Source organism: Chlamydomonas reinhardtii, chromosome 13 (assembly GCF_000002595.2).
Source record: "Chlamydomonas reinhardtii strain CC-503 cw92 mt+ chromosome 13, whole genome shotgun sequence".
Taxonomy (NCBI): Eukaryota; Viridiplantae; Chlorophyta; class Chlorophyceae; order Chlamydomonadales; family Chlamydomonadaceae; genus Chlamydomonas; species Chlamydomonas reinhardtii.
The window spans coordinates 1,656,205-1,673,960 of record NC_057016.1 but is presented as its reverse complement, the minus strand read 5'-3'; the positions used below and the strand labels follow the sequence as shown (position 1 = coordinate 1,673,960).

At 64.1% G+C, this 17,756-nt stretch overlaps 2 protein-coding genes across 2 annotated transcripts; both read right to left on the bottom strand.

The window, feature by feature from the left end:
• Positions 1–94: 94 nt before the first annotated feature.
• CHLRE_13g574000v5 (uncharacterized protein) lies at positions 95–12,116 on the bottom strand. Its single transcript, XM_043069419.1, has 20 exons — positions 11,555–12,116; positions 11,127–11,243; positions 10,753–10,784; positions 10,375–10,466; positions 10,053–10,192; positions 9,692–9,846; positions 9,444–9,514; positions 9,253–9,308; positions 9,067–9,132; positions 8,743–8,847; positions 7,940–8,470; positions 7,627–7,755; positions 7,084–7,365; positions 6,770–6,913; positions 6,445–6,500; positions 4,612–6,160; positions 4,222–4,314; positions 3,969–4,053; positions 2,587–3,661; positions 95–2,439 (listed from the first exon to the last, which is right to left on the bottom strand). The coding sequence occupies exons 1-20, from the start codon at positions 11,819–11,821 to the stop codon at positions 891–893; spliced, it is 6,594 nt and encodes a 2,197-aa protein (XP_042917394.1). The 5' UTR covers positions 11,822–12,116; the 3' UTR covers positions 95–890.
• Positions 12,117–12,604: 488 nt separating this feature from the next.
• Positions 12,605–15,736, bottom strand: CHLRE_13g573950v5 (uncharacterized protein). The gene is made up of 5 exons (XM_043069418.1): positions 15,465–15,736; positions 15,214–15,307; positions 14,393–14,878; positions 14,072–14,187; positions 12,605–13,823 (listed from the first exon to the last, which is right to left on the bottom strand). Exons 1-5 carry the CDS (start codon positions 15,648–15,650, stop codon positions 13,479–13,481), a joined length of 1,227 nt encoding a protein of 408 aa, XP_042917393.1. The 5' UTR covers positions 15,651–15,736; the 3' UTR covers positions 12,605–13,478.
• Between the last annotated feature and the right edge of the window lie 2,020 nt (positions 15,737–17,756).

Here is a 17,756-nt window from a genome sequence, read left to right as displayed (position 1 = left end):
TCGCAGTTTCGATCCGCCGTGTGGAAACGCTGGCACCCCCGCCCCCGCGTGGGGCTCCCTCATCCACGCCCGGTGCGGCGGCGTGCATCCAAGACAAAGACATTCCTAATCATAAGCCGTCTTGCCTGAGCGGATGACAGCCACGACAGGCAAAATAAGCTAACCCCAAATCCGCATCCTCCATGTATTACGGCTGTTGCTGGCTGTCATCTGCATGAAGTGAAAGGTCCCTGGCATTCAGCATCAAACCCCAATATCGATCGATGTAACATGCTGACGGCTGCTGACATGCGCTATGTTGGTTCTGGCGTAAAGTCGTAAAGATCCCCTGAGGGGAAGGATGGTGTCGTTTTAGGCCGGAGATGGTCCCATATTAGCATACGGCTGCTCCTGGCTGCTCGATTGCCCCTAACAGGCCACGCAAAAGGTATGTGCCACGGTTGACCCACAAGGTGTTCACCCAATTAAGGCTTGTGAGCGTTGCGACTCAATGACTGAGGTCCCTCTTGTAACCAATGCAATCTGACTCACGCTCAAGCAAATGCGTGTCAAGGAGGGTAACGCTCGGTTGTTTGGCCATGTCCACGCGCGTCAGGTGACCTTGTTCAGCAATGCCAATTGTTGCAGTGGCACTCAGGTGGGTAATCCTATCCTCGCAGTTTTGCTAAGAGGGGCCAGCGTCTGACGAGAATCCACGACATTGTACGTTTGCGCCTGGCGCTTGATGCCCGCTACCCTGTTTTGCCATCCTGCAACACCATCCTGGCTTCACATTCCGCAGACACCTCGTCTTGGCAAATCTTGCTTCACATTCCACACATACCCCATGTCATCCCGCAGCCTCTTTCGGACTGCGGCTACCCCGCATAACATTGTAGTCCGCTGGCACCCTATAGCGGCTGCACTCCAGCCTCGGGTGTAGTTCCCTCCGGTGCATCTGGTAGGACGGTTTCACCGGTATGAGCCACTGTAGCTGGGGCCGGCAGAGGGGGCGATATGGGGCGCTCAGGACGCGCAGGCAGGACCGACGTGTCAGGTGTCGCTGACGGGGGTGGCGGCGGTGGTGACAGCGGCCGGAGGGGCGGCGCGAACGTAGCGAACATTAGCTCTTCCGCCAGCGGCGCCGCCAGCGCCACGTGTCGCGGCGTCATCATCGCTGCAGCCGCCGCCGCCGCCGCAGCTGCAGCTGTGGGCGTGGTGGGCAGCACGTCCCTATCAGCCACGGCGGCTGCGGCTGCGGGCTCCTCCAGACCCTGCGCCGTGAGCCCGCCGTGGTCTGACACGCCCCGCCCGCGCTCCCATGTGTGCCCTGGGCCAACCCCTGCTCCGGCATCCACAAGCTCCTGTGCGTACTCGTGCTCCAAGACACCGCTGCCCACCCTACGACCGCCGACATCATCATCACCGCCATCGCCGGCAGCTGCCTCCAGGTCAGGCTGCATGCGGTGCCGGGCCTGCCCTCCGCTAGGCAGCGCGAACGCCGCTGCCACATTGTGCAGCGCCTGCATGAACACAGCCTGCGGCCCGCCAGTGGGCTGTGGCTCGTCTGCTGTGTTCTCATTCGTGGCGGCTGTGCTCAGAACCGCTGCGGCTGTGAGGCTGGACATCGGTGTGCCCAGGCTGGCAGTCCTACGGGGCCACCGCCGCTCCTGGTGCGGCTGGGAGCCCTGCTGCTGCTCGAGCGCACCGACCGGGCTGTGGCCCTGGCCTGCTGTGTGCATGGCAGCGACTGACGGCCCTGGCCTAGGCGCTGGTGCTGCTGTGCCGGGAGCGGATAGCCGATGCGGCGGCAGTGGGCGCGTGGGCATGGGGCGCAGCAGCTGCAGCTGCGCCTGCGGCTGCGCGTGCGGGTCGGGTGCACTGCCAGCATATGGCGCCCCTTGCAGCTGTACCGACGGCGCGAGTGTTCCCTGCGGCCACAAGGCCTGGTCCGCCAGCGCCACTCCGACCGCGGCCATAGCCCCAGGGCCAGAAGCAACGCCGCTGGCTGACGACAGCAGCAGCGCCGGCTGCTGCTGAAGCGGCGCCGGAGCCTGCAGCTCGACGTCACCTGTGACTGTGGCTGTCACGCCACGGCTGGCTGCTCCCAGCCCGACGGAACGCAGGCCCGACAGCTCGACCACCCTGCTCACTGCTGCGGCGCTGGATTGCTGAGCGCTCGGCGTCAGCATTACAGCTGAAGCCGCGGCGGACAGCGCAGTGAACTGCGGCCCCACCATGGACGCCGCAGCGGTGGGTGGTGGCGATGTGGGTCGGGAGGGCGGCTGCAACGGCGGCTGCGCGTGAGCGTGCGGGTTGACGACTGCTGCCAGGGTGGCCATTAGCCCAGTGGCCCGGCGCGGCACCGTGCCTGAAGATGCGCCGCCGCCACGACCTGAGCCGCCACCTGCTGCTCCTGCCGCGCCGGCTCCCACGACGCCACCGCCGCCGTACACGACGCTATGAGCATGTACACACATGCACACGTGCAGTCAGTTCATGTTCTGTCCAGTTGTCAGCAAGCACACCCGGAGAACGCAAGAACGCTCGCATACAAGCTCCGTAGGTAGGCCCCTAGCATGGCGGCGACACGGACGCCATTCGCACCTGCTGTACGGCAGAACGGCAGTACCGCCCCACCGCCATGCGGCGCCGCCACCGCCGCCTCCCAGGTTGGCGTGCGGCGTGTCGTACACTCCGTCGGGCATCATGCCGCCGGCGCCGGCCGCAGACGTGTGCACTGCCGGCAGCAGTGAAGCACTTCCATCGCTGATCTCGTCGTACGCCCCTTCTCCGCGCAGCCCTGCCGAACCCGCCTGCAACGCGCCGCTTGGGTACTGCTGCAGCTGCTGTCCCGACTGCAGCGGCGCAGGCAGGCCACCCGGTGCATCCCCGGCAACACCGCCCAGCCGCTGCCCACTGGGCACGCGCGAACGAATGCTGCCGGCGTGCCGCCGCCGCAGTCCCATGCTGGTGGAGGCGACGGAGGCAGCGGCCGAGATTCCCCCATCAAAGCCGCCGCCGCCTCCCAAGGCGGCGCCTAATTCGTTGCTATCCCGCGGCGGCCGTGTGGCGTTGGCGGCCCTAAATTGCGGCAGGCTGGATGAGGCCAGCCGTGCACCCGCCAAGGAAGATGCTGCATTGCCAACGGACCTGCCCACCCTGGTCCGGCCGCCGGCGCCGCTGGCGCCAAGCAGCGGCGCGCTGTCTCGCGCGCCGGCGGTAGCCGATGGGTACAATGGACGGCCGCCCTCAACCGCCCTCAGCCGCTTGCTCGTGCGGCGCGCACTTTGGCCGCCGTCCGTGCCGTCAGCGGGTTTGGCAGCTGCGTCGCCGGCGCCGTCGCCCTCCGGGCCGTCGCCGCCACCCTTGCCGTCCGTACTCACGGCCCCATGGCCCTGCCTCCCCATCCCCATCCCCGCCGCCGCGTCCTCCTCATCCTCGCTGCTGTCCTCCCCCTCCTGGTCGCCCTCAAGCAGCTCGTCACCATCCCCCACATCCTCCTCGCCCTCGTAACCCCGCCGCCGCTGCCGCCCCGGCTGCGCCTGCTGCTGTGCCGCCAGTAGGCTCTGCAGCTGCTGCTGCTCGCGCTCGGCCAGGCGGTAGGCCACGCGGTAGGCGTTGGCGGGAGCCAGGTCGGAGCGCGTGATGAGGCCAATGATGGGGATGTTGGGCGCAGTGACTGCGGAGTGCGGGTGTGGTGGGGAGCCGCGGTGGGGTTGGGACACTTCGTAAAGGGTGGTCATGGGCGGCTTTAGCCAGGCGGTGGGTAGATTGTTTAGGACAGCCGTATGTGGGTCATGGGAAAGGAGTCTGCACTCAAGTAGACATGCTCGCGCAGCGCTGCGTGCCCGGGATGCTCCAAGGCACGCACGAACGCATGCACTGTTGCTGTATACCAAACGCAGCTACGCATGCGCTCGTTTTACACACTTTCCGTAGTGTTTCCTTCCCTTTGTATCCTCACGCACGCACACCCAAGCGCGCACCGAAGATGTGGTGGAGGCCGAGGCCGCGGAAGAGGCGGTAGGTCCGGGCAAGTGAGGCCGTGGCAGGCACCACGTACGGCACACGCTGCGTGTCGCCGTGTCAAATACGTGGCGTCAAGATGGTATCCAGCATTTGTTACGGAAGCGGCGGCGGGTCACTGTCACGCACCAGTAGCTACGGCATGGCCTATACTAGGCCTCTCTCTTCGCGTCTCCCTTGTGACATATACACACCAACCCCGGCCGTGCTGACCTGCATGTAGTGCCGCAGGTCAAGGCAGCCCTCCAGGTCCGACGGGCTCAGCCGGCTCAGCAGCTTCTCCTCCCCAGGCCGGTCGGCGGGGGCCTGGTGGCGGCGGCAGGCGAGCACCGCGGCAGCAGCAGCAGTGGTGTTTGCGGCAGGCCCGGGCATTCGGTTGGAGAGCACCCGTGGCCATGCGCATAAAGGTTATACGCACACACGCCCCCACTCGCGTCAGATGACTCAGTGCACACCGTGCCACCGTGCAGCACGCGCCGAGGTGAGCAGCTCGCCTAGGCACCTGCTTCCGCCATACCGTACATGCACGCCGCGCACAGGTCCTGCAGAAACAGGACCCCACTCCCGTCCCCTCCCCTCCCCTCCAATCCGCACGGCACCCACCTTGGCTGGGTAGTTGTCCACCGCATCCAGCAGCCGCACCGCCCGCTGCCGACTCATGGCCGAGCGCCGGCCGCCCAGCCACTCCGTCGGCTCCTGACGCCGCTGCCCCTCCTTGTTGCTGTCAGCTACGGCGCCCTTGCCACCAGCGGCTGCGCCCGGCATGGCGGCCGCGCCGCCTGCGGCCGGCGCAACGGCCGCCGGCGCGTAGCCGCGCCAGGGCTGCAGCAGCCGCTGCCACACCCACCAACCGCGTGTGGGTGCAGGCTGGCAGGCTGCAGGGTCGGAGCACGTGGAGGAGGCCGTGGAGGCGGTGGCCAGGCGTGGCGCCGTTGATGACGCGGCCGCCAGATCGGCCCTCATCTCCAGCAGCTTCAGAAGGACGCTGCGGCTGATCACGCCTACGATTGAGGGCGGTGCCGCTGCCGCTGGCGGCGGCGGCTGTGGCACCGCAGCCGATGCCCGTGGCAGCGGCGTGGCCGGCGGCGTCGTCCCGACGACAGCGGCGGCGGCAGCGGCGGCATGAGGCAGCGCGGTCGCCGAGCCGTTGGCTGCTGGCGGCGGTGACAACGGCCGCTGCGAGGTGACGGTGGCGGCTGCATCGGCAGGCCCTTCGGGAGGCCCCGCAAGGTGCCTGCGGCTTGACGGCGGCGCTGCCGGCTGCTGCGCCGAAGTCTGGAGCGCCAGCGGGTGCTGCGTGCCGGTACTGTCGGCAGGTTGGGCATGCGGGCGTGCAGGGGGCAGCGGGGGGCGTTGGTTCGGGCCCGCGGTAATCGGCGGCTGGGGTCCCGCGCGCGCTGCCGAGACCTCCGATGGAGGCGGTTGCGCGAACGCTGACAGCAGTGTCAGGTGCCCCAACAGCACCTGCGGCTCCTGCTGCGGGTGCTGCGCCTGCGCCTGTGCGTCAGTGCCCCTAACGGCGCCACCGTTATCGGCGCCCTCTGCAACGGGGCCCGGCACACCAGCCGCGCTGGTGCCCTCGGCGGGGCCGCCGCCTCCACCATCAGTCCCCTGCGGTAGCCCGCTGCTGTCGCCGTGCTCCACTAGCAGCGCACTCCTCTCCAGCTGCGCTGAGGCCGCGGCGCCAGCTGCCGAGCCTTCGGCCCCATGCGCGCCGTCAGGCAGGCGGCTAGCTTTGGCTGCTGGCGGCGGCGACGCGCCGCGTGCGCTGGGGCTGGCGGCCGCGCCCAGGCTGCCCACGGCAGCGCTCAGGGGCACGCGCGGGAGCGCCGCGGCGGCAGGCATGAAGAAATTGTGCGCTGGTGGGTGCTCCTGTGGGTGCTGAAGCTGGCCCGGGGCCTGCAGCGGGGATGCGCTGCTGCGCCCGGCGGTCGCGGCCGAGGACCGAGCCACAGCCGCGGCGTCATCATCGGATGCGATGCCCGAGGTGGGCGTGGGCTTTCGCGAGGGGTTTGCCGAGGGCGTGGCTGACGGCGGCCGTTGCGGCGTCGCGGTGGCGCCCGCGGCCGGACTTGCGGCTTGCTGGGCGCCCGCGGGCGCAGCGGCCGGCGCAGTCACGTCGGTAAGAGGGAAGGTGGAGTAGTGGGGCCATCTGCGGCAAGGAGGCAGCATTGGACGCGTGTTAGGGGTTGCGGCGTGGGGTTGCGGGCGCTCGGGTACCGCAGCCGGGGATCGGCGCCGGTCCACGTGCGGGGCCGGATGCTATGATTGAACCCCTCTTCGCACGTTGTAGCCTTCCTCTGCCTAGCTATCGTTTTCCCCTGGGCCGTGTCTTAGCGTCTCGTCTATGCGGTAAACGGTGAACAGACCCCGCCTCCAAACTCCAAAGCCCGCGTTGCCAGCAGACCGCCCCAGGCACACTGGCCCGCTCCTCACCTCCTCAGCGACTCCACCAGGTCGCCGATGCGCACCACTGCCGGCAGCGTCACCAGCTGCGGTGGGCGGTGGGTGGGTGGATTGTGAGAAGCTAGCGGAGGGAAAGCAAACGGAGCAGTGACCGATGTGGGTCATTGCCAAACGGCCGCACATAGCGTGATGGCGTTGCCTTGTGCGACACTTACACTTGGCGGTTTGCATCATGAGAAAAATTCTACCGCCAGTGCCCAAAATGAAACGAGCGGAAGCGGAAACACACGCGTTACAAACACGCACAGTGCCGAGCCCAGTTTCCTCGTGCTTTTCTGAACGCGCTGGCTCCCACCTGGCTGCTCATGACGTCGCCGGCCGCCAGCGCCTGCTGCAGCTTGATGTCCACGGGGTCGGCCGGCTCCGCCTCCAGGTAGGGGTAGCCGGCGCGCGCAATGGCCACGTCGAAGATGCCCGGCTGCAGCGCGTCCGCCACCATCTGGGGAGGAGGCGGCAACACGTGTGTGCCCGGCGGTTGTGCGTGCATGGTTGCGGGCGCACTCTGGGCTGCATCATGGGCTGCCAAGCGGTTGGAAGGAGCGGAGAGAGCCTGCCTACGCCTATGGGCGGCCAGCCCCCAGCCCCCAGCCACGCTGCCCCCAGCCGCACCTTGGCCACAAAGGTGGTGACGATGAGCGGCACCGTCAGTGCGGTGGCGCCGGCCGTCTCCATCACCAACACCGTGTTGCAAAGCAGCATGCGGCTCACGCCGCCCAGCACCGCCCCCGCGCCCACCACCGCGTAGGAGCTGAGGCAGATGGACACCGCCGGCGCCGTGGCGGCAGCGGCACCGGCGGCGCCACCGAGGGATACGCTGGCCGCCAGCGGCGCGATGCGGGCGGCGATGGCACGCACCGCACGGCCCACGAGGCGCCCGCCCGCGCCGCCGACCTGTTGTCAAAATGGAGGTGGTGTACCGTATGGTTGGGTGATTTGTTTTTTGGATGTGGTACAAGGTGCCCGCTAATGGAAGGACGTGAGTTTGTGCTCAAGATGCCAGTGACCCCAATGCATGAGGGCATACCACAACACACGGGCGCACCCAAACCGCCATCATGCCAGAACCCCAAGAATCCACATCCCCAGCCCTAAGCACGTACACACAGAGACCAACAAACTCCCCTTTCGCTTTCCTAACTTTCACCCACGCACCAGCAGCGAGGGCACGAACAGCCCGGTGACGGCTCCCACGCCGAATGTGGCGGTCATGAACAGCCACGCCAGGCTGCTGAGAGCCGCCAGCGCGCCGGGGGCGAACAGGAAGTTGGTACCGTCAGGGAACTGCGAGGCGACAGATGGCAGATGGCAGGTGGTAAGTTGAAGCACGCAGCGGCGTCTCGCTCCTCGCTCCCCGCTCACGCTCCCCGCTTCCCGGTTCCATTCCCCCCGCTCCCACTCCCCGCTCCCAACCCCGCCTCCCCACGCCCCCGCCCCCCACCTTCCACGCCACCTCTTCCCCCCATACCTCGAATTGGAACAGAAGGCTGATGGCTGTCATCTGCGGCAGGAAGAACAACATGCCGTAGGAGCTGTAGCTGCCGGCCGGGCACCACAGCTGCGGATACAAGCCCGCGTACAGCACCGTGGGCGTGCGCGCCAGCGCTTCCGCGCCGCCCGCAGGGCCGCCCGCCGCCGCCTGCTCCTGCACGTAATGCTCATCCACCAACCCGCCGCCATCGCCAGCATCGGTGCCGCTGGTCGCGTTGGGGCCGCCGGGTCCTGATGAGGCAACCAGGCCGAGCTGCGACAGGTACGGCCGCGGCGGTACGGGCAGGCAGGGGGAGAGGTACGACGGCAGCAGCCAGGCGGTGGCGGTCAGCGCTGCCAGCAGCACAACCTCCGCCACGCGGCGGGCGGGGCGGGCGGGCGGCACGAAGCGCTTGCGCAGCGCGGTGATGCGGTTGTTGACGGCCACCATGGCCGCGCCCGCCAGGCCGCCCGCCACACCCATGAGCGCGAAGATGGGCAGCTCCCAGGCGTAGTACCAGAAGCGGCCCTGGAGGGCGGGCAAGGGAAAGGAGTAGGGTCAAATTCATGATTACGGTAGTTCTAGTTAAGAAGGGGCGGTTTGGGCGCATGCGCACTTGGGTGATGGGCACGGACAGGCCGTTGTGATCTGGTATCACCCGCTGCATGTGCGTCTGAGGGCGGCTTCAGGCAGTAGGTTTGCGCCCATGCAGACGAGAGCACCGGGGCGCAGGATTCCCCACCCCACCGGCCCCTGCCCCTGTCCTTCACCCTGTTCCAACCCTGTGCCGCCAGGCGCACCTTGGTGGGCACCTCGTTGAGCAGCGCGAACTGCTGCGGCGCCGTGAAGGCGGTGCGGTACAGGTCGGGGCCGTGCCACAGCGCGGCCGACAGCAGCAGGCTCACCTGAAGGGGGAGGAGGAGCCGGAGGAGGAGGAGTAGTAGTAGTAGTTTTGGTGCTGGTGAAGGTGCATGGTGCTGGCATCCATGTGCAGAGGAAGGCGTGCAGGTGCTGGCGTGTTTCTCTCATAGCAATCGGGTAAGGAGCTGATGGCAAGGGTGCTGATGCATAAGCAGCGCCGCGTCTGCTGCACTGCCTTGCATTGCCCACCCACACATACTCACAAAGATGGCAATACCCGCGGCCAGGAAGGCATGACTCAGCATACTGGCGCTGTAGAAGGACGAGCCCTGCGGGGTTACAGGTGTTGTGGGGCGGGTGAACGAAAGGAGGGCCGGCGAATTGGACTAGTACCGGCGCTCACCGTCCCACCGGGCCCACACCCTGCACGAGCCCCAAGATGAGCCCACCTGTTCAACGCTGAACAGGATGCCACCGATGGGTGCTCCGAAGGCGGAGGATACACCTGCACGGTGCAGGGCCGAGCCGACAACGTGGCAGCATTCCAAAACACATAATCTTCAACATAGACCATCATAATTGCGTTTCACCCTTCCTCTCCCAAACTCGATCCAGACTGGAAGGCCTCGGGCCGCCGCACCTGCCGCCGCGCCCGCCGCCACATGGTCGCGGTGGCTGACCGCCGAGCGGAAGTAGCGCCCAAAGCGTGTGCTGCGGACCACATGCATGCCGTACATACAGGATTCGGGCAGAGGAAGGCACGCACTTTAAGGGCTGATGGGACCTTCTGCCCGCCGAGCCCTGCAACCCTTACCCAACCGCGTCTCATTCTGCTTGGGTACGAATATGTCTGGCCCCTTCCCCCGCGGCATGCTTGGCCGCACTCACCGCAGCACCGCCCGCCAATGGCCGCCGGTGGCTCGCGTGAGGGTGGTGGAGCCCAGGCCCGCCACGCCACCGCCAATGATGGCGCCCACGTGTGTGAAGGGGCCCTCCTTGCCCACCACCAGCCCCGCCGCGATGCTGAAGAGCACCCCGAAGGCCTGCATGGAGACAAGGTCAGGCGTGGGCAAGGAACACCCGAAGCGTACGGCAAGCGTGATGGAGCTTCCCTTGCAGCACCACGGCATCAACATCCCCGTCGCGCCGCGGCCGCTGCGCCACCGGTTCTTCGAAGGGCCAGTAGCGACCACGTACTGCACACCTCGGCTCACGTGTCACCAAGCTACGCAAAAGTTGAGTGTCACACCTTTGCAAAGAAGGTGCGGATGGTGAGCAGGCCGCGCACGTGGATGCCGTTGAGGTAGCACCGGATCTCTGGGATGCCGCTGCCGGCCGCCTGCGGGCTGACGTAGCTGCCCAGGATGGCGGCGGTGGCGGAGTACAGCACTGCGGTGCAAGGGGAAGCCGTCTGTGAACAAGAGGGAATAAAAAACCCCACGCTTGAGGTGCCGACGCCCAGGGGTTGCGGGGGGGATGAGGTGGAGCGTGTCTGTTTCGTCGTTCAAAGGACGGGCGAGGAGCGGTGTGCGTGACACATGCTGCAGCTGCCCACCCTGCCACACGCGCACCTGTAAACGCCATGTACACGCAATAGGGAATGCCGAAGCCGCCGCCGGACGTGATGAACTTGAGCGTGGTCTCAAACTTCCATTTGTTCAGCCTGCGTGCATGTGTTCCGCGACCTCGAGGAGCGAAGGAGCTGAGCGGTGCTGCAAGACCTCACGTGTTGTGTGGCTGCGTCAACAGCGTTGCGCATGTCCGCATTGGGCCGGTGGGTGCCGGCCACGTGCGGCGCAGCGCGGCAACACGCTCCAGTCGCCCGCCCGTGGCTAGTCCCGCGCCACGCCCTGACACAACGCACAACGCCCCAGCACGCCACACCACACGCCAACACGCCGCATCACACCACACGCCAGCACAGCACAGCGGCGCGTCGCCTGACTCACATGTAGATGCCCTGATTAAACAGGAAGCCGGCCTGCGCAGCGCAGGCGCGAACACAGGTCAGCGCGTAAACAAACGCACAAAATCCCAAGCGCGCAAAACCGCACAGGTACAGGGTCATCGGCAGCAGGCCGCTTGAACGCCGGGAACGGCACGCCCGCGATCCACGATCCGGCAGTCAGCACGCGCGCCTGTGACCAGGGACGTCAACCCGCCGCTTTGCCTCCCCGGCACTGCCACTCTTCGCACCGCGCCATGCCTCTCCGTGCCGGCACCTCCCAGCACCTCACTTATGGCACATCGCACTATAGCCCCGCACACGCACCAGTCCCCTCACGAACATCACACCACACATGCACAAGCCCCTCGCACTCACCACGCCGTTGAGCAGGCCAATCACCACCGTCAGCGCCCAGGAGAACGCCGCCTCAGCCGCGAACTGCCGCGGTGTGGTGTTGAGGATGAGCGAGCGCCGCAGGTCGGATTCCCCCACCTGCACCGGAGCAGGACACGCCACGACACGTCGGCCCACAGCGAGTTACGGCAATAAAGACGCGGTCGGTCATGTGCACGTGCTAGCTGCGCAGCGCTGTGCGAGCTAGCTGCCGCCATGTTGCGTGCTGGGCGTGTTGAGAACCCCACAGCGTGAGCAGCTTGCAGGAGTTAATCCGGAGCCCACAGCAGCCCTTTCCATTCGCCCAACCCAAGCGGCATCTCCAGAAAGCATTCCTACTGATGCACATGCAGCTCCAGGCTCCTTCGGGCCCTCCCCGAGATTTCCACTTGTTGGACGGCCGGCCCTACCGCGTAGTCGTTTGCTCGGTAGCGCGGGAACTTGGAGAGTAGCGTCTCGGCCCGTCTGAGCCGCCGCTGTGCCTCCCGCACCTCCCGCTCCGCAGGCACCAGTGCTGCCGCGCCCCCGGGAGCTGCCGATGCGGCTGCCGCTGCCACCACCGCGACGCCACCATTGTGCGCCCCCGGGTAGGAACCTCCGGGGTACGCATCGCAGCCGTGGGCGGAGGCGACGGCAGCTGCGTACGCGCCAGAGCCCCCGTCCAACTGCCCATCCATTTTGCCCACCTTCCGTTTTTAGCTCATGAACGGGTCAGAACTCGCGAGCATCTACGGGCGTGCGCGATTCCACTCGAAAACCACGTTCCCAACCTTGGGCCACATCATAATACTGATACCGTCGTTTAAATATATGCGAGTCAGGTCTATGGCTTTTTTTTCAAGCAATGGACAAACGGTCACTGTGCCGACGTGGATTGCAACATCGTTCGGTTAATAGGAGAAGAGGTTTATATCTTCAGTAGAAGCTTCGGGCTTTTCAAACGCTTGACGCGTGGGAGCAAGCGAGCTTTGGATCCTGCCTGGATCTAGAGCAGTCTTGAACTCGTAGCCCCAATACCCTTTGCCCCGCAGCAGTCGCCATCGGAGCGACACACCCAATGGGAAGAGTGGGATGGAAACAATCCAAACATAATCTTCCATCGCCGCCCTGTCCCTGCCAGCATGTGCATGTGGCACTTGCGGCGGTGGCATCTGGCATGAGGCGCTTGCGCTTTACAGCGCATTAGTTCCTCGCACATTCTCTGTTAGCTGCGCTAGTTTGCACTCCCCGCACACACACATACACCCACACCCACACACAATCCCTCACGCAGCCTTGGTGGCCAGCCGCAACAAGCCCACATTGGACAATTCTTGTTCATGTACCGCACACGCCCAGGCAGGCGGCGGGGCGGCCGCAAGGGCGGGCCCCGAGCGGGCGGGCGCGGCGCAGCAGGAGGCAGACTGGCAGGTGCGGCAGGCGCCGGCTGGTCGCGGGGCAGGACTACCGGATGACGGTTGTGGACTTGTGGGTGTTGGTGCCGTGTCTGTAAGCGAGGAAGCTCGCCAACTTGCCAAAGGCTGGCGTTTAGCGTGGCCTACCTTGGCTTGCGCACCCGCACCCACTCAAGTACACACGCAGGCTGAGGCTGCGAAGGAGGCTCGGCTGAAGTGCCCTCACGCCTTCCCGCTGACCCACCTCATCTCCTTCCCTGGTCTCCATCTTCCACCGCCTGCGGGCCTCGGTGCCGAGCCTGGGATCCTTAGCTACCAAACATCAAATAAGGCAGTCAGAATTCCGGAATTCCCGACCTGTCCTCCGTTGCCGGTTTTTTGCTGACGTAGACCCGCACTGGCATACCGTCCCTCGTTACAACATTTCAATTCCACAAGATCGATCTCTAATGCCGTCCTTGGAACTACCCCGCCGCGCTAGATAGGTGCGCACCTCCATAACCGCATGTTGACCCAGCCACACCCCGGTCCGCCAAACAAATGCACCACGCCCCAGCCCACCACGCATGCGGCATGCCTCGAAGTACGCTCACCATATCACGGTGGCAATTCTTATGTACGTTATGTATGCGAGAGCGAGCAAGGCCCGAGTCCACCAACCGCCCGCGTTGCGGCCGGCCACAGACTTGTTCCTACCTGCCCCACCGTTTCAAATGTTTGCGACTGTCCAGAGCCTACCCCAACTCCTGTCATGGACGGCCCCACACATTGCCGTGCCTAGATATACACCTACTTGAAGGCGGAAACGCGCCGCCTACTTCCTGGTTTCTAGTACTCGCGATACCACTGCCTATTGGATGGCCTCTGCGCCACTCCTTCAGCGCTATTAATGCCGCCTCTGCCTCCACTTCCACCTCCGCGTTCCACCCAGCCCGGAGGTCTAGGCCCAGATGGCCAGGATGCACATGGAGCTAGCCCCGAGGAACAGTGCCAGGAAGCTGAGTAGCCGGGCACTGGCGCCGCCGCTCCGCGAGCCCGGCACGAACCTGCCCATGTCCTCCGCCACCAGCTGCACCAGGCTGATGTACAGCAGCATGCCGCCCGACACGCCGTTCAGGGTGCCCTGCACGGCGCGGGCGGCCTCCGACTCGGCGTCATAGCTGGAAGCAATGGCCATTCCCACAGCAATGCCCACCGGGCACGTCAGGCTGTAGATGAGGATCATGGTGACGCCCTTGCGGGTGCTGAAGCCGCTGCGCAGCAGCACAGACGCCAGCGAGATGCCCTGCGAGAGTCAGGTGAGCAAGCAGAAGCTGAGCCATGTGAACAGGAAGCAACAGCATGCCGTGTGTTGGGCATCATGTACCCAGGCCTCACTCCCTGCCCCTGCCCATGCCCTCTACCTCCATGTAGCCACGCACCTCCCAAGCAACCGCCGATCCCCGCTGCACCGCGAGTCTCTCGAGATCCTTCCGCCTTGTGCCCCGTTGTTATCAACATGGTGCAAACACCCCCGCCCGACAACGGCCTCACCTCCAGGAATTGGTGGAAGCTGAGCGCAATGAGCAGCGCCCGCACCTCCACCAGGCCGGTGGTGTTGACGCCCAGGCTGATGCCGATGATGATGCTGTGAAACACGCAGCCCAGCTCTGTGTGGAGGTGTGGGTGGGGGTGAAAGTGGGCAGGTAAAAGTGCTGCATGCGTGCAATTGCAGCACTAGCAGTGCGAAGTAAGGCCAGCATCGCAGCAATGTTTGAACTCCGCATTCTAACGCCCCCTTGCATGCCTGTGCCCAACATGTTAGGGCCCCGCCCGGGCGTGGAGCGTTGGACCCCTCCCGCTCAGTTTGCTCACCAAACATGTACGCCAGAATCTTCAGCCGCAGCGAGCCCGACGCTGCTTGCGTGTTTGTGGGAAAGGTGCTGGAGAACCAGTTACCCGCCGAGCCGCGCGACACGCACACGTGGCTGTGCCCCGGCTCTCCCGCCGCCTTGCCCTCCGCCACCACCACCGCCATGGCCGGCTTCATCGGCACGCTGCTGCTGTCGCCGAGCACGCCGCAGCTGGGGTCCGCCGCTTCGCAGTTGCTGCTGGTCTGGGCACTGGCGCGCTTGGCTGCGCCGCAGGCGGTTGCGCCCACCTCGACGTCCGTGCCGGAGCTGGGCAGCATCGGGAAAGCTGCGGCCGCCGAGTCGGCGGCGGAGGCGTGGCTGTGCGGCCCGTGCATGATGATGTGCGCCAAGTGCTCCAGGAACACCATCAGTGCCACGCCAAACAGCACGCACACGCCGCCCAGCGGGTACTCGATGCCCCCAAGACCCACCATATCCTCCACGGCCTCTGTTGTGTGTGTGCGTGAGGAGGGGCAATGGGGGAACGTGAGAAAGGGACGGCACCGGCACCAGCAGGATGGAGGGAAGTGGGCAGTGTCCGTAGCGGGGTGTTACACCGTGTTAAATCACCGCTCCCTCAATCTAAACTACTGTCTCGTCGGGGTGCATTTGTTTCTGTTCCTAGTTTTGAGTGGACACCTGTCCGCCGCAACAGGAGGTGTATCGCAAGGGGCCAGGGCCCGCAACCGTCCGCCGCAACCATTGCACGAGCGAGCTGTGACACCCACCGGCGATGCTCACTAGGTTAACGAGGACGCACTCTGGCCCCACAACCCTGCTTGCCTGGAATGATATGCACCAATGGAAGTGCTAGAATAATGCCGGCCGCGAACGAGCGGACAAGTAGCGTGAGCATCCCCTCCTGGTCGCGGAAGATCTGCATGTAACACAAAGGGAGCCATGATGCAGGTATTGCAATTAGTCAATGTTGGAGTCACCAAAAGCCCGACTCGGATAACGACCCTGCGCCAACCATTCTTGCTGTTCCATCGCAACCTGTCCGCGTCCCCCCATGTCCCCCATCTGCAACCCACGTTGAGAAAGAGGGGTGGTACGCCTCCGAGAACACCAGCAGCGAGGATGACAAAGATGGAGGCGATTCTGAGCGCCTGCGTGTTCTCCGCCTTCGCAAACAACTCTTGTGGCGAGAGGACATCTGAGCTAGTCCCTGGTTGTGCCACGGCATCCAGAAGCACGCGCCCAGCGCTTAACAAGGACATTTTGGAACACGAACTCGGCCAAATGGGGGTATGTAGACAAGTGATTAATGTGCCAGCAGCTAACAACAAAGCTTATGAGCAGTCATGTATGGGGCAGACAATGAATACGGCAAATGGCCAAGCAAAATGTCCGGCTCGTTGTAACCGGTACCGGTCTTCCGTTACTGACGCGTTTGTTAGTACCACCTGTTCGTATCTGCACCTGCACCAAATTATACAACTCGGGCTGCTTGATACAACCGGGCCTGCTGTGACATAAAGGCTATATGTTGCAGTCTAACAATGAACGAGCGAGGCTCATGGGCCCGTCGCCACGCGGGTACCACTCCGGGGGTCAAGGGCGGGATCGCAAGGTCTATGCCCAGACTGTCGCCCCGACCATGAATTGACATCCCATTACGCATAATAAGGTCCCTGGATGGTGCTCGGGCATAATTTTGAGCGAGAGCTCAAGTCGAAATGCTGTATGTCGCGCTCGCCAGGACCCCGCCAACTTAGCCTGAAGCTATTTTGATTACATCTATACGAGAATTAATGTCGACGGCAATAGATTCAGGCCCCAAACAGCGCATATGCGAGATATGGGCTTCGGTCAATTTCGCGACTTGAGCCCCGATAAGCATAATTTGGACCTTTGCCGACCACTTCTGGCTGATGATGATGTTGGTTATGTACCTACAGAAAGGCGGTGTCTAATCCGTGCGGTAGGATTTGCCCCGGGGCAACGTCCAACGTGCGGGTTTGGCTGGGAAAACGCACCCCCCGGACGGCAGCCCAGTTTTCACCACGGGCAATAGCTCGTACAAGAAATCTAACTAGCCAGGCGGATAGAGCGCTATCGAATTGTGGGGGGTAGGTCGGGTCAGCATCCTTGTACGAGTTATTGCTCACAGTGAAAAGGCCCGCGGAAGAAGAGACTCCCCTAGACCCCATCCAGCCGCCTGGTGGTACCCGCGTGCCCGTCGCTCGTCTGCCTACTCCCATCCACGCCATGCAGCGCCATGGCACCCGGTTCGTGCTGGTTCAAAGCTCCACGGGATGATGCGCAAACCTGGCTAACATTTGTACAAATACACAATAGCAACGACAGTAGCATAGGGCTCTAAAAGCCTCTCGCGAGCGAGATGTCTGGACGAGCCGCGCAGGGCATGCAAGGGCGGGTAGGGCAGCAGGCGGCGCTAACAGCTTTACGGCTTACAAGCACTCAGCAAAGGCGCGCGCGCGCGGACACAGACGGTGAATGCTGAGCTGTGTGACACTCAAGCGTGACATGCTGACGACTCGACAGCACCGCGGACGTGGCATCATGTATGCCAGCAATCGCAGCGACGTGGCACGGTGTTCGGCTTTGTTGACTTGAGCAGCATTGAGAAGTAATGAGGATGAGGACGAGAAGTAATAAGGATGTGCGTAGGCTGGCTGCCGGTGCTCAGGGCACGCGGGTACCACTCCGGGGGTCAAGGGCGGGATCGCAAGGTCTATGCCCAGACTGTCGCCCCGACCATGAATTGACATCCCATTACGCATAATAAGGTCCCTGGATGGTGCTCGGGCATAATTTTGAGCGAGAGCTCAAGTCGAAATGCTGTATGTCGCGCTCGCCAGGACCCCGCCAACTTAGCCTGAAGCTATTTTGATTACATCTATACGAGAATTAATGTCGACGGCAATAGATTCAGGCCCCAAACAGCGCATATGCGAGATATGGGCTTCGGTCAATTTCGCGACTTGAGCCCCGATAAGCATAATTTGGACCTTTGCCGACCACTTCTGGCTGATGATGATGTTGGTTATGTACCTACAGAAAGGCGGTGTCTAATCCGTGCGGTAGGATTTGCCCCGGGGCAACGTCCAACGTGCGGGTTTGGCTGGGAAAACGCACCCCCCGGACGGCAGCCCAGTTTTCACCACGGGCAATAGCTCGTACAAGAAATCTAACTAGCCAGGCGGATAGAGCGCTATCGAATTGTGGGGGGTAGGTCGGGTCAGCATCCTTGTACGAGTTATTGCTCACAGTGAAAAGGCCCGCGGAAGAAGAGACTCCCCTAGACCCCATCCAGCCGCCTGGTGGTACCCGCGTGGCTCAGGGTGCTCCCAAGCTGACAT